Source organism: Pomacea canaliculata, linkage group LG12 (assembly GCF_003073045.1).
Source record: "Pomacea canaliculata isolate SZHN2017 linkage group LG12, ASM307304v1, whole genome shotgun sequence".
In the NCBI taxonomy this organism is placed as follows: domain Eukaryota; kingdom Metazoa; phylum Mollusca; class Gastropoda; order Architaenioglossa; family Ampullariidae; genus Pomacea; species Pomacea canaliculata.
This window is the reverse complement of record NC_037601.1, coordinates 14,814,555-14,827,798: the sequence shown is the minus strand read 5'-3', so window position 1 is coordinate 14,827,798 and position 13,244 is coordinate 14,814,555. Positions and strand designations below refer to the sequence as shown.

Genomic DNA, 13,244 nt, shown 5'->3' with positions numbered 1-13,244 from the left:
GCCCTGGTGAAATGGAACCCTGTCGACTTCCGGAAATAATTTCAGGGACCCAGGTTTACTTTTCTCTGATCACTACCTGGAATTCTCAGTAGGCGGATAAGATGGCACGGGGACAGACCATGAAATGGACTTCATAATGGTGATAGATTGGTTCTGGGAGCTCATTGAATCAGGGGACACGTCGCGAGGGACCGCTCTGTTATTGGCACTGCCCTGTGGGAGCCGCAGTCGGTGGAGGCTGATTATTGGAGGCTGACTCCCCTGGGAGGGCCCTCATTTGGGGCCTGGCAGGTGGTGGGAGCCGAATTGCGAAGGCCATAATTACAATGCTTGCACGGCCCCCGTGGTCCCCCACCCCCCGAGACTGCGACGCGGCGGCACCCAGCCCAAGCTGTAGAAGACTTTAACCTACACAGCGGTCCATAATGGCTGGAGGTAGGAGGAGAGGGTCAGCTCCCGAGGGCTTCAATTACTGGAACCGCGCGGCTGCTTGTGACTGGCCCACAAGCCTTCTCTTCATTTCCCTGCCGTCTCAACCTACCCCGCTCCATCCCCGCCCTCCCCTCAACCTTACCTCGCTCACCCTCGCTCTGTTTTCAACCTCCTGCAGCTCGGTCTGAGCACCGGAAACCTGTCCATTGTGCAGCGGCTTTTGTTAGACGCCTGCCTCCTGCTGGGAACATCCCGGATTCTCTCTCTCTTGGCCTCTGCATGGCTGATGAGCCCAGGGCGACCATCTTGGGTACAATCTATATGCCAGCCATCCCTTCGTCTTGCTTTTCTTGTAGTCATCGTCTGAAGTCTCCAGACTTACTCAAAGACGAAGGCGTTCAAGTAGCGTAAATGTTCCTCCGATGCTGAAGTAGAAATTAGAGGTCACATGTCACATAACAATGAGGTCATGGCCATAACAAAGGTCACTTATATGTCACACTGTACATAACAATGATTCTAGGAAGATGCAGAAGCAGCAGCCTGTCATATTGCAATGCGTACATACAAATGGGTTTGCTTAAGACAGGTCCGAGTGGCTGCCGCGTTTATATCCATGTGCTCCCCCCTCTCCCTCATCTCCAAACGACCGGAACAAATCAAGGAACGAATAAATGATAGGAGCATTTTTGCGTGCGATTATTATTACGGGTGTGTTGATGGGAAGCAGCGAAAACTTCAGTTCTTGACCTAATGTCCCCGCACTGGCACTGATTACTGACGTAGACTACATCTTCCACCGTCTTTCAGCCTTAGCACGCGCTTTCTGTCGCACTCGGAACATTCAGCACATGCATAGTCGCGCATGCACGCACGACAGGGAAACAAAGGACAGTTGAGATTAATCCACAAACAAGTAATAAACATTGTTTTAAATTTAAATACCTTTGGTACCACTGACTCGACATCGCTATTGACCTTCATTGCTGCTCATTCCTCTGACCTGCAGGCTTTGTACTTCTCTTCCCAACTTCCAGTCTGGTGGCAAATAAGCCTCAGAGTGAACGGACCTTTGCACGCATGTCTTCTGCCAGCTTTCATGTTTTGGTCGTGTTTGCAGAAGCCCCTGCGGCGTGGACCACCCTGGAGGACAAAGCTGAGTGGAGTGGCTCCGACTCCAGTTCCCCCTTCTCGGGGACGGGTGCTGACGAGGGCCTGGGCTCGCCGCTGCCACTTCATCTGACAGAGGATCAGCTGCCCTTCTCCATCGGCATCAGCGAAACAAGCCTGTACGGGTGCCAATACTGCGAGAAGTCCTTTCCACGTCCAAGCTACCTGCGGGTTCACGAGAAGGTATGATGGTTTCTTGTCAAACTCAGGTTTCCCTCACAAAGATGTTCTTTTGCACTTATGGTAGAAGTGGTTTTTTTTGTTTTTGTTTTTGTTTTTTTGGTGAGTGGTTTGAATTAACTGAAGTTGCATGGTGATAGTGTCGTAGACTTACGGGGTTTAAGTCCCATTCAGGAACATGCTATAGAGTCCTGTTCATGAAACATATTTACATGATGGGCAGCTTGCAAGGCTTGTCATAAACACAGAACTTGAAGGCGCGGAATATCTGATCGCCGAATCGAAGAACCCGTGTTTGTAAACGGTGTGAAATGGACACTTGAAAACAAGTCGTCTGCAAGAAAATGGGGTCCAGTTTCACAGCACCCAGAATAGTGAACCAAATCTACCATCATTCAATTTCGTCTAACCTTCGTGATAAAAAAAAAATAGCCTAGTTAAAAAAATTATAGAAAGAGTGTTCATGGCGGTGACGATGACTGGGAGAGGGTATAGCAAGGACACTATTACTCAGTGTTGTCCATAGGAATGGGAACCCCATGGGAATCCCATGGGAAACGTCCCATGGGATGGGATTGGATGGGACAGCACACATTTGTATTTCCCATGGTAGTCGATACTTGATATTGCAAAATAAATTTACTGTTATTTCATTCATCAAGGATTTAAATCTTTCCTCTGAATCATCTATTGTATGTGAAGTAGCAGGAATTATAGAACAAAAGCCGAAAAGTGGTTTTCAGTGTTGTCATGGATTGTTAATACCATGGGAATCCAATGGGAAACATCCCGTGGATGGGACGGGATGGGACAGGCATAAATTGCCATGGGATGGGATGGGACGGGATAGAAAAATATGTCCCATGGACAACCCTGCTATTACTTCTAGGTTCATATGGTGGTGGCGATGATGATGCGAAAGGATATAGTAATGATAGTGTTTCTTTTAGGTTCACAGCGATCAGCTGCCCTTCAAATGCCACCTCTGCCAGCGGATGTTTCGCCACAAACGCAGCTGCGACCGTCACATGAAGCTGCACGCCAGCGACCGAAAACTCACCTGCCAGGTGTGCGACGCCACCTTCTCGAGGTCAGTCAGGACAGTGTTCCCCACTCCATCCACACACAAACATACACTATTGTCTACAGATATAAATGTCAAGCATCCTCGTAAATTATTTTAAACATCTTATTAAGCTTTCATGAATGGCTTTCGGGTTTAATGACGTCAGGCCTCGTTTTGACATCCTGAACTGCATATTATGGGTGAAATGCTTGACTTTTACTTTTCGTGCGGCCGCAGTTCAGTTCAAATGTTTCTTTGAAATGCGAATGAAACACGAATGTTTTTTCGCTTCAACTAGAAATGGTGCTCGCAATAATTTTTAACGTTTTGTTAGCAGTTCACGTACTTGTGCGAGGACTGCCTGTTTTTTTTCTATCCTCAGCATAAAGGACTTCGTTAACCGGCTTGGCGGGAGCTCGCAACTCGTGTTGTAAGCAGAGTTTGTGCTCTCGCTAGATCGTGCAGGAAGTAGCGATCGTTGGGTAGGACGAAGGTCTTTGAGACGTTGAGGACAGCCTGTGCCCTGTTTGCTTCTAGTGCTGAAAGACTATCAGAGCAGCTAACCTGTACTGTAGGAGGGAATATTTGTATGTTTTACCTGCTTACTTTGGTGATGGCAAATAATGGCCAATGTTTGACGTTCGCTTTGCTTTTCGCACACACGCACACACGTACGTGTGTGATACACAAGATGCTGTAAAGAAACCCATCTCAGCTTTAAAAAAAAAAGGGAAAATATTGGAGATAAGCAAGCTAGTGTTATGAAAATGAATAGATTAGCTTTATGCAAATGAACAGCTAATATTAGATGAAGAATATCTGCACACAGACGACCATGAGGTCTGCAAAAGTCACACTGAAACCAACGGGGAAGATGCAAGATAATTAAGTACTCAGCCCTCACACAAGGAAATGCCAATTTCAGTACATTCTGTTTGTTTGCTGCAAACCATAACGGTTGGACGTAAAAACATTTAAAAATTTTTATTGTATCAAGAACTATCAACTGTTTTAAGAGAAGAACCACTGCATTAAAAGCGAAATACATTTTCTGTAGAGTTACATGTGATACCTTGAAATTTATTTCTTGCAGGATTAAGGATTAAGTAACAAACTTTCCAACCCAACCCATCTGCAATCTACTCAGTACCTAAATATCTTTAGAGCACCAACACCGGCTTTTGGAACATTTTACGTGCGCGCGCACACATACACACATTGTTGTACGTTTTACCACGCAGCTGTTACCAGCCTTTTTCTCGCTGCTCTCTTCCTCTTCCGTCTTGCGAGTCAGTCGGCTTGACATTCGTTTCACGTCTTAAATGGCCAGAATCTTGACCGCTCTCGCACCTTCCCAAGAGGCGGACAGCAGGCATCACCCGGACTCAAGACTGTTGCCGGTGCAGCACTGACATTTAATGTCTACCAGGTTTTTTTTAAAATCGTTCTTCTTTTCTTGAAATCACGAGAGCTCTGAGGACCGCCAGCTTTCAGACATTGCTGCGGCAAATGCCCGCCTGAAGTCGGCGAACCTTTTACACGTCTCCAAGAAGGTTTTCTTTGGGGATTTTTGTTGTTGTTGTGTGTGTGTGGTTTTTTATAACTCGGCCTGTTCCCTTGAAAGTCAATGACAGCTTGGACAGACGATTTTCTTGGGTGCCTGTCATCGCCGATTCTGGAGCTATGACCCGCGCCGCCACAGCTGGGGTTCCGTGGCCGAGTATGTAAGCAGCACACAAGGAACGTACCAGCGCTCGTCAGAGCCTCGTCCCTCCCGCGAGATGCGCAGCAGGTTTTTGCCGAGACTGGTGACGAAACGAGCAGAGTGTTTGTTTTATCTGGCGCTCGCCTCCCTCCCCCCGCGCTCCCTCGTGCCTTACACCCATACCAGGAACTGTTTTGAAAAACTTTCCGTTCTTAATGATTTTAACGACTGCCTCAAGGCGCGCACATGCGTAAACACAAAGAGAGCAGTGAGAAAAGTCTTTCATTTTTGTTTGAACAGTTAAATAAGTTTATTACATCATCAGTTCCTTCGCAGTAGATGGAAGACTAGTTTTTACATGTTTTAAATTAATTTTTAAAAAGTATCAGGTTGGGCTCGGACAAAACAAAAAAAAAAAAAAAAAAAGTTTCCGTCATGGTTGTAATTTTTTTTTTTTAACTCACACTCACATAGTGTCTACTTGAATTTCTTTTCCCAATCGTCAACACTTGACACCCACCGATGCACCCACCAGCCGCGCTTTCTTCGACCACTTCTGGTCTTCTCCCTCAGCTTGGTCTTACCTCCCTTATACTCTCAACTCTATCCTCCCTGCTCTTCCTTCCAGCCCTGCTTCCTGCAGAATTATTCGGAGTTGTAGTTGCTTATTTTCTGCGTGGGTTTGTTTTCCAACATTTGTCATCAACACAATTTCACCTTTTGGCAGACAGCAGTCTGGGAACGACCCCCGCAGTGGTACTTGGGGGGAGTCTTTCACTCTTAAGTTATGAGGGATGTAAAAATTATGAAATGCAAAAGTGCGTGACAGGGCCGAACAGTGGTGCTATTTGCAGAGATCTGACATAACTCACAGCTTCTCTCCCCTCCGCCTGGCCGCTCTCTTGCGCCCTCTCGGCGAGGTTGTGGCAGAAATTGCATCCTACTCGAAGAGGCCGGATGATTTCCCCCGGGCAGCCTCCGCTCGGTTGGCCGTGCCCCCCAAGGGAGGGTGGAAATCACTGCTTGCGCCCTCCTAAGAACTAAAAATGCATCATCAAAAACATTAACCTTTTTTGCGCCAGGGCTGATTTATTTCCAACGGCAGCATATCATTTCAAATTCTCACTCGAGCATAGCATGCCGAGCCTCTTGATAAGTCCAGGGTACAATCTGTGCTTGGCCCTTGGAGTGGAAATCATTTCTCTATTCATCACTTTATGGGTATCATATTTTCCTATTGGTTTTTTTTTGGGGTGGCGGGGTGGCCGGGGGTAAAGAAGTGGAGGTTTGGGGCGTGTAAGAAAACTTGTGTGCAGTGTCAACAAAGAGGAGATATTTTGCATGTCAGGGAATCCAGCCTTCTGCTATTGATTTTATCTAGATAGTTGTGGAGAGAGTAGAGTCTACTGGATGAGAACCATGGCAATCCATTAGCTTTAAAATGAAGAGCACCGAGTGGTGCAGGATTGTTCCCAACCCATAAAAACAAGAAAACATCAGCTGAGAATGAAGGTCTTTTTTGCATCAATATTGTTCATGAACAAGAAATAAAAATAACTTTACCGCTATTGTACAGAAGAAGAAATATGGAATCATAGCAGTGCTGCTGCCATGAAAGATTTTATGGCACACATGAGATATTTTCACCCCCATCCCCCAGGTTAAAGAATGACACAAATGGGGAAAGACTGAATTACAGAGATAAATGATGATTCTGAAGGGAACACCGATTCATTTGCTATGTGCATATTGGCATATTGTTACATCTGGCAGACAGATGGTATCAGCTTTGAAGCAGCAGAGGATGAACTCTATGTATATTTGCATAGGTCTTTGATCACACAAGCAGTTAAATTGACCAGAGGCAGCAACATAACAAGAAACTGCAAAGTTTATGTGTAGGATGCCATTTTATTTTATCATGAAAGATGCGCATTTAGTTCCGGCAACAGCATTTATTAAATTATTATCAAACTGATACTACTGTGAGATCAGTGTGCTTTGATTCAGGAATGGCAAGGAGAACAAATGAGTGGATGGATTCTTCAGAGCTATTGAAATTGGAGAATCCAACTGTAGTGATAGTAGCTTCACTACAGGAAAATTATTAAAAAAACTTTTATGATTGTATCTGAGATCTGAGAGCTGTGATATCAGTTATCTCTGAAAGGAAAGAGTAATGTCCTCTTCATCCAATGGAAAACGTTATCCATTTATAACCAATTTTGGTTCAAATTTGAAAATGTAGGTTAAAAATTGGTTCCAAAAGCAGAATTGTAATTTTTATTTCAGATTTCCATTTAGGTTCAAAGTAATAGCACTATAACAGCAAATAATAGAACCATATTATTACAGTGAGGATTATTGAATACTCACACATCATCTGTCTTCTTTATCAGCATTTCTTTAGGTATATAGATGACATAAACAGACAGCAATTTTAAAACTAGATAACTTGTGGATATGCATATGTGTTTTGGTATGTTTGTGTGTGTATTTGTATCCAATCTCACACTTGTTTTGTTTTATGTATGTTGTGAACAGAGCTGACCATTTAAAAAGCCATATGCAAGAGCATGACACCAACAAAGTTTATCAGTGTCCGGTGTGTCAGACAAGCTACTCATCCATGGCATCACTAACGGTTCACCTCATCAGCCACCAGGACATGGATAGCCCATCCACTGTTCCCCAGGGAACAACTGACAGCTATCCCTGTCTGCACTGTGGACAGAGTTTTTCCCAAGCCCGTCATCTGCAAGAACATGTCTTGATCCATATGTCCAACATCAAGGTAATAATCAGATTGTGTTATCTGCAATAAGATCTGCTTCATGAAGTTTTTACATAGAACACAATGGCCACTAGAGTTAATGTATCTTTTGCATATTACCCACCCATCTTGTTCTTTTGTATAGCCTGTGCAAAGATATATCTTCACATAAGAAACTGCTGAAACTGCTTCAAAAAATTGGAAAAAAGCAGTCTGTTGCCTCTTGGTCTAACTGATCTAGAAAGCCATGGATTCCAAATACACCTTATAAATAAATAAACTCATTTAAGAATATATAAGGACCAGTTTCCTTTGTTGCAGGTGGAGAAGATAGCTTGTGAGATTTGCAGTGAAGAGTTTTCTGGCCAAGAGGCACTTGATACCCACATGGAGTGTAGTCATTATAACACCCACCCCATGGATGTGGATTCAGCAATGTTACTGAAGTGCCCTATATGTCCCCTCCGATTTTCAGATACCTTGACCCTTTGTCACCATTTGATGACCCATACTACAAGTGGTACCCCAGACATAGAAATGCAAGTGATGACCAGAACCAAAGGGAAGGAAGCCCATGAATCTCCACCATCCAAACTGGACAATTTAAATGCAAGCACACCAAAGCAGTCTTCATCCTCCTCAGATTTGTCCTCAAGTGGGGCCACAATGTCTAAAACTCAGGCTCTCGTGTGCCCTTACTGCCTCAATGACAACTTTGACTCTCTGGAGGCTCTGGAACTGCACATGCAAAGTGTCCACTCAGTCAAGTCTAATGAAATCTACACTTGCAACTACTGCAATGCCCCATACCCTAATCTGTACAGCTTGCATGATCACATGAATGTTGTACACCGAAACCACCCAGGCATGGGTATTAAGTATCCTTGCAGCCTCTGCAATAATCAATTCCCAAGCATTGAAGCACTGGCAAAGCACAAGTCCTTGTCACATAGTTTCCAGGACAACACCGAAGAAAGTGGACGTGCAGGTGGCATTGACTGTGCATTCTGTGGTCAGTGTTCTTTGACCTTTCCTAGTGCAAGACAGCTAGAGACTCACATGATCTCAGTGCACGGAGCATCTGTGGACAAAAAGTCCATCAAAACACGTGGGCGAAAGTCTGTGGCAAAAGGCAGCAAAGAAAATAAAGCAACATCGGCAAGCAAGAGCAAAGCACTGAGGGTGTCCATGGTACCAGCAGCAACTGCAGTAGATTCTCCTGCAAGCTCTGCTCAGACACCTGTTCCTGCAACACCTGAAAGCATCACCTGTGACCAGTGCAATGCTACTTTCCATGAACTGGTCAATTTTCAGGCATGTTATAGATGCTTACAGGGAGCTTTGTGCATAATGTGTTTTTGTACAGCTGTGATGTACACTTTGGTTTTTGTTAGAGATTAGTTTTAAGTTGCTTTGTTGAATCTTTGCATGAGATTCATTAAATTAACATATTTCATTTATGGGAAAATACTTTAGTTATGGGAAAATTATGACATATTAAAGGAATTAAGATTTGATTGTTGGACATATATGTGCATCAGTGCATATGCACACCTAATGTTGTACCCCTTTTTATTGTCACTTAAAAATACTGACTGTATTTTATAATGTACAGGATAATTTTTCCACATCTAAATAGATTTTTCTTTAGCTTGTTGTGACACAATAAAACATTTTGGAACTTTTAAACTTTTCTGTCTATAACCTTTTACCTTTCATGGGATCACTAGGCACACATGAAATTACACATCGAGTCAGCACTGGCCAAGTTTACCTGCAAAAAGTGTGGGCAGCAGCTGAGCAGCCAAGAACAATTGGAGGCCCACCTGTCTCTGCACTACTTGTGCCTTGCAACAGAGTATGGCTGCACTAGCTGCATGAAACTCTTCTCCAAACCAGATGAGCTGCAGAAACATCTGATGGACATTCATGCTCACCACCTGTATCGCTGTGCACTTTGCAAGGAGATATTTGACTCCAAGGTTAACATCCAGGTGCATTTTGCCATCAAGCACAGCAACGAGTGCAAGCTCTTCAAGTGTACACAGTGCTCAAATATCTTCCGCTCGGAAATGGAGTGGCAGGTGAGACAGACATTGTCTCTGCTGTTGGATAGGATTCTCAGAGGAAATGTTTTTAACTTCTCTTACTTTGCTATGAAAAAATTAGGAGGGAAGTTAAAAAGTAGAAGAACAATTAAAAAAAAAAGAGAAGCCACAGAAAGCAAAAAACAAAAAGAGAATTTAAAGAATTAATGCATGTGTAAACAGTTTAAGTTTACTGACCACAAACAAGGTTAAAGTGGTGGCTACAATTGTTCTTTACACATGATACTTTAATGGCTAGCTCAATTTTACAAGTGACTGCAATATTGCTGTTGTAGAGAATTTGTCATTGATGTTTCAAGTATACATGAAAAAGTTGATTTTTTTCTTTTTTATCTACTTTTATGTTACTAGCAATGTATAAAAGGATATTTAACCCTGCCCAGAACTACAGTAGAAGGGGAATAAAAGAAAATCCAAAAAAAAACTACTTGAAGACATAAATAGCACATAAGGTGAATTTTTTTGTGCAGGTGCATGTACGTGTGAACCACTTGCATGTAGCAAAACCTTATCGATGCCTGTTCTGTGCTGAGAGCTTCACAAGTGAAATGGAATTACAGTGTCATCTTACTACACACAGCAAGCCATTCCGTTGTCCGATGTGTGAGCAGGCCTTCCATATAGAGTATCTGTTGGATCAGCACATGCAGACAGACCATGGGGAGGTTGATATCAAAACAGCAACACTCCATGCTTCAACATCACCAGCTTTGGCCAGTCTTGTTATCAAAGAAGAGGCGGAGGCACAGATATTATCTCAGCTGATTGCATCTAGATCGCCTCGACCCTCGTCACACAGCAGTGACACCCACAAATCCCTCAGTCCTGGCATTCCCCAACCCTCAGCCTCTCCTCTTGTATTTGCTGCAATGTCATCCACCATCTGGAAGAACAGTGATGCTGTGCATGTGTGCAACATATGTGACAGTCGTTTCAATCAACAAGCTCTACTGGCCATCCACAAGACGCAGGAACATGGGCTGAAGCCAGCAACTGGTGTTAATGCTCACAGCCCTCAGGGTAAGACTCATGGAGGAAGCTCCAGCCCTGCACAGACTTTCTTGGAGCAGCCAAAACTGTCACCACGTGACAAGTTCCTGATTAACAACCAAACTCTTGTGTCTGTCCTCACAGGTAATTTAACATCATTTCCATAGCTAAAATATGTGTTGAAATAAATTGCCAGTAATTTGCAAGCTGTGTCTCCTTTTAATGTTCCAAGCATGCAGAGTCCATCATAGCCTCAAAGATAAAAGGTAAAAAAAAAAAAATAGCACAAGAGAAGAATCTTTTTTATGACATTTTTGAAATATTAGGCTTAGTTTGGATAAAGTTACAGAAAAATTAGTATCACTTTAGTCATGATTTAGGTAAACATAAAATCCAGTCCAATCATAAGATGATTACAGTGGCTGAACTTACAGCAATGTCAAGCAGACAGTTTAGGTTAGTTTTCATGACTTAAGTAAACATTAAATCCAGTCAAATCATAACAAGATGGTTACAAGTTATGTCAAGATGGCGATTTAGGTTTAGCCCACACATTACGTAAATACTGCCTAAAGTGCTAATATGTTTCTTTATATGCAGGAATAGTGTGCTTGGCAGCTTTACTGTTTACTAGTGGTGTTATTTTTTTTTCATTTTGCTGTTAGTCCTTTTTTGTCGGAGAAAATAATTAATCCAAGGCCTTATTCAGTGTATTAGCCTGGCTGATTTACAGGGGAAAGCTCCACAAGCATCAACATGTCATGCACATTCTGCAGCCAGACCTTTAAGAATCAGTCGGAATGTGACAAGCACATGAAGATCCATGCCAACTCCAGCAGCCTTAAGTGCAACATCTGTGATGAGACATTTCCCTCTCCAGCCACACTAGCTGAGCATAAGTTACAGCATTGCAAGATCCAGCAAGGCAACTCATGTTTTATCTGCAAGCTAGCCTAAAGACAGAAGAACAGTTCTACAATCATACCCAAGAACATGGGTATCAGGTATATTAAGCTGAGATTAAAACTTAAAGCTGAAAATTGTGTCTTAACAGATTATACACAATTAGCTTGGTTTCACCTTGGGCAGTTGTCTTTTGTCTTTTGGTGTTATAACACTTGACAGCAAAAAAAAAAAAAAAAACAGAGATTTTAGAACTGCAACATTTTTCTTTCTTAAATCTCAGTTACTGAAAGGAAGTTAAGGTAGCTGTTGCAATAATGGATAGAGTTATCAGTTTATATTTTAGATTTATGATGTACCAGTTTCCCTTTGGCACCTAGTGTTATCTTTACATGCAAACAAAGAAGGAGTACTTGGCCTAGATGTGTGCACCTTCATAGCCATAATATATGTCATATCATATGCTTGTCAGCTCAGAGCAGAGACTAAAGCACATTCTAATATCTGTTGAATGCAGGGCTCCATGCTGCAGTGTATAGTGTGCCGCCAAACCCTTGCCTCTCTTGTTGAGCTTCAGATGCATGGCAAGCACCACTTCCAGATGCGACCTAGCTTTTACACCTGCTGTGTCTGCCTGAAGACCTTTGACTCTAAAGAAAACCTTGTTTCAAAACTGAATTCTAGTGGCCGGACCTACTATGTGTGCAAGCCCTGCTACCATGGGGAGTCACCACTGTACACATGCCCTCAGTGCAGTGACAAGTTTGCTTCTCGGGCACAGTTAGAGGCTCATGCAGCAACACATGCACCATCCTCCACAGTCACTTCTGCACTTTCCACAGCAGCAGCACCAGGAACAGCACCGCAGACATTCCAGTGCATCAAGTGCCAGGAATCCTTCAGCACCGAGTATGAGATCCAGCTGCATGTTGCGAACCACATGCTTCAGGAGGGCACCACACATGAGTGCAAGCTCTGCTCCAAACTTTTTGACTCACCCGCCAGGCTGCAGTGCCACTTGATAGAGCATTCTTTCAAGAAAGGGGCAGAGCTGCACTGTGGTATCTGCAGGCAGGTGTTTGCCACACCAGCAAAGATCCAGGCCCATGCTCTGGAACATGGTGTCCAAGGCAGAAGGCATGCATGCAGCCAGTGCAATCAGCAGTTTTTCTTTAGCGCTGAACTTGAGAATCACATGCTCATCTATGGCCATTGTGCTGGCTCTGTTTCTTCTGATTCAAGTAGCAGCAGGTAACATAAGGAAGCAGAAATTTACAACTGGTACAAAGAACTGTAGTTAATTTTGCATCTTTAAAACTAGGTTCACGTTTCGTCATAAGGATCCATGTGCCTCTAATGCTTGGAGAAGAAAAATGTGAGAAAACAGCATCTTACCATTAAAGTAGAGCATAACAAGTTAATAGCTTCATATTATTTTCAGAGAAAGTAGTTTATTTGAACCTATTGAAAGTGAATTTGATAAATGTGAATACTCTTTTTTGAAGTACTTAGAGTAAGACATGAATATTTTTTCCCAAATAACTTTCCAGTATTTTCATTTTGCATTTTTTTGCAGGTATGAATGTCGAGAATGCAGCAAAATGTTTGCTAGTGCTACAGCCCTTGCAAACCATCGCAAGACTCATGAGCGACGAGACACAAATGTGAAATGCTCGCTGTGCATACAAACATTCAGCAGTGTGGCTAAAATGCAAGAGCACTTTTTGTTGGCACATACCGTGGATGAGACAGAATCCAGTCCTGGTAAAATTAAAAGTAGAGGATACTGCTGTCCCCATTGCAAGCAGCAGTTTGCCTCAGTTGAGAGTGTGCAAGCTCACGTTAAGACACACAGGACAGGTAAATGAGAACTAACGGAAGCATTATCAAAGAAAGTTTGTAGTTTTACTTTTATGA

At 43.1% G+C, this 13,244-nt stretch overlaps 1 protein-coding gene across 1 annotated transcript in view; it reads left to right on the top strand.

Moving 5' to 3' along the window:
• Positions 1-13,244, top strand: part of LOC112576594 (zinc finger protein 423-like) — a 33,836-nt gene that overhangs the window by 17,024 nt on the left and 3,568 nt on the right. Inside the window, 10 exon segments of the mRNA XM_025259172.1 lie at positions 1,553-1,785; positions 2,733-2,872; positions 7,098-7,347; positions 7,648-8,640; positions 9,057-9,410; positions 9,905-10,568; positions 11,158-11,370; positions 11,373-11,428; positions 11,845-12,578; positions 12,904-13,187. Coding sequence (XP_025114957.1) covers positions 1,553-1,785; positions 2,733-2,872; positions 7,098-7,347; positions 7,648-8,640; positions 9,057-9,410; positions 9,905-10,568; positions 11,158-11,370; positions 11,373-11,428; positions 11,845-12,578; positions 12,904-13,187 — 3,921 coding nt within the window.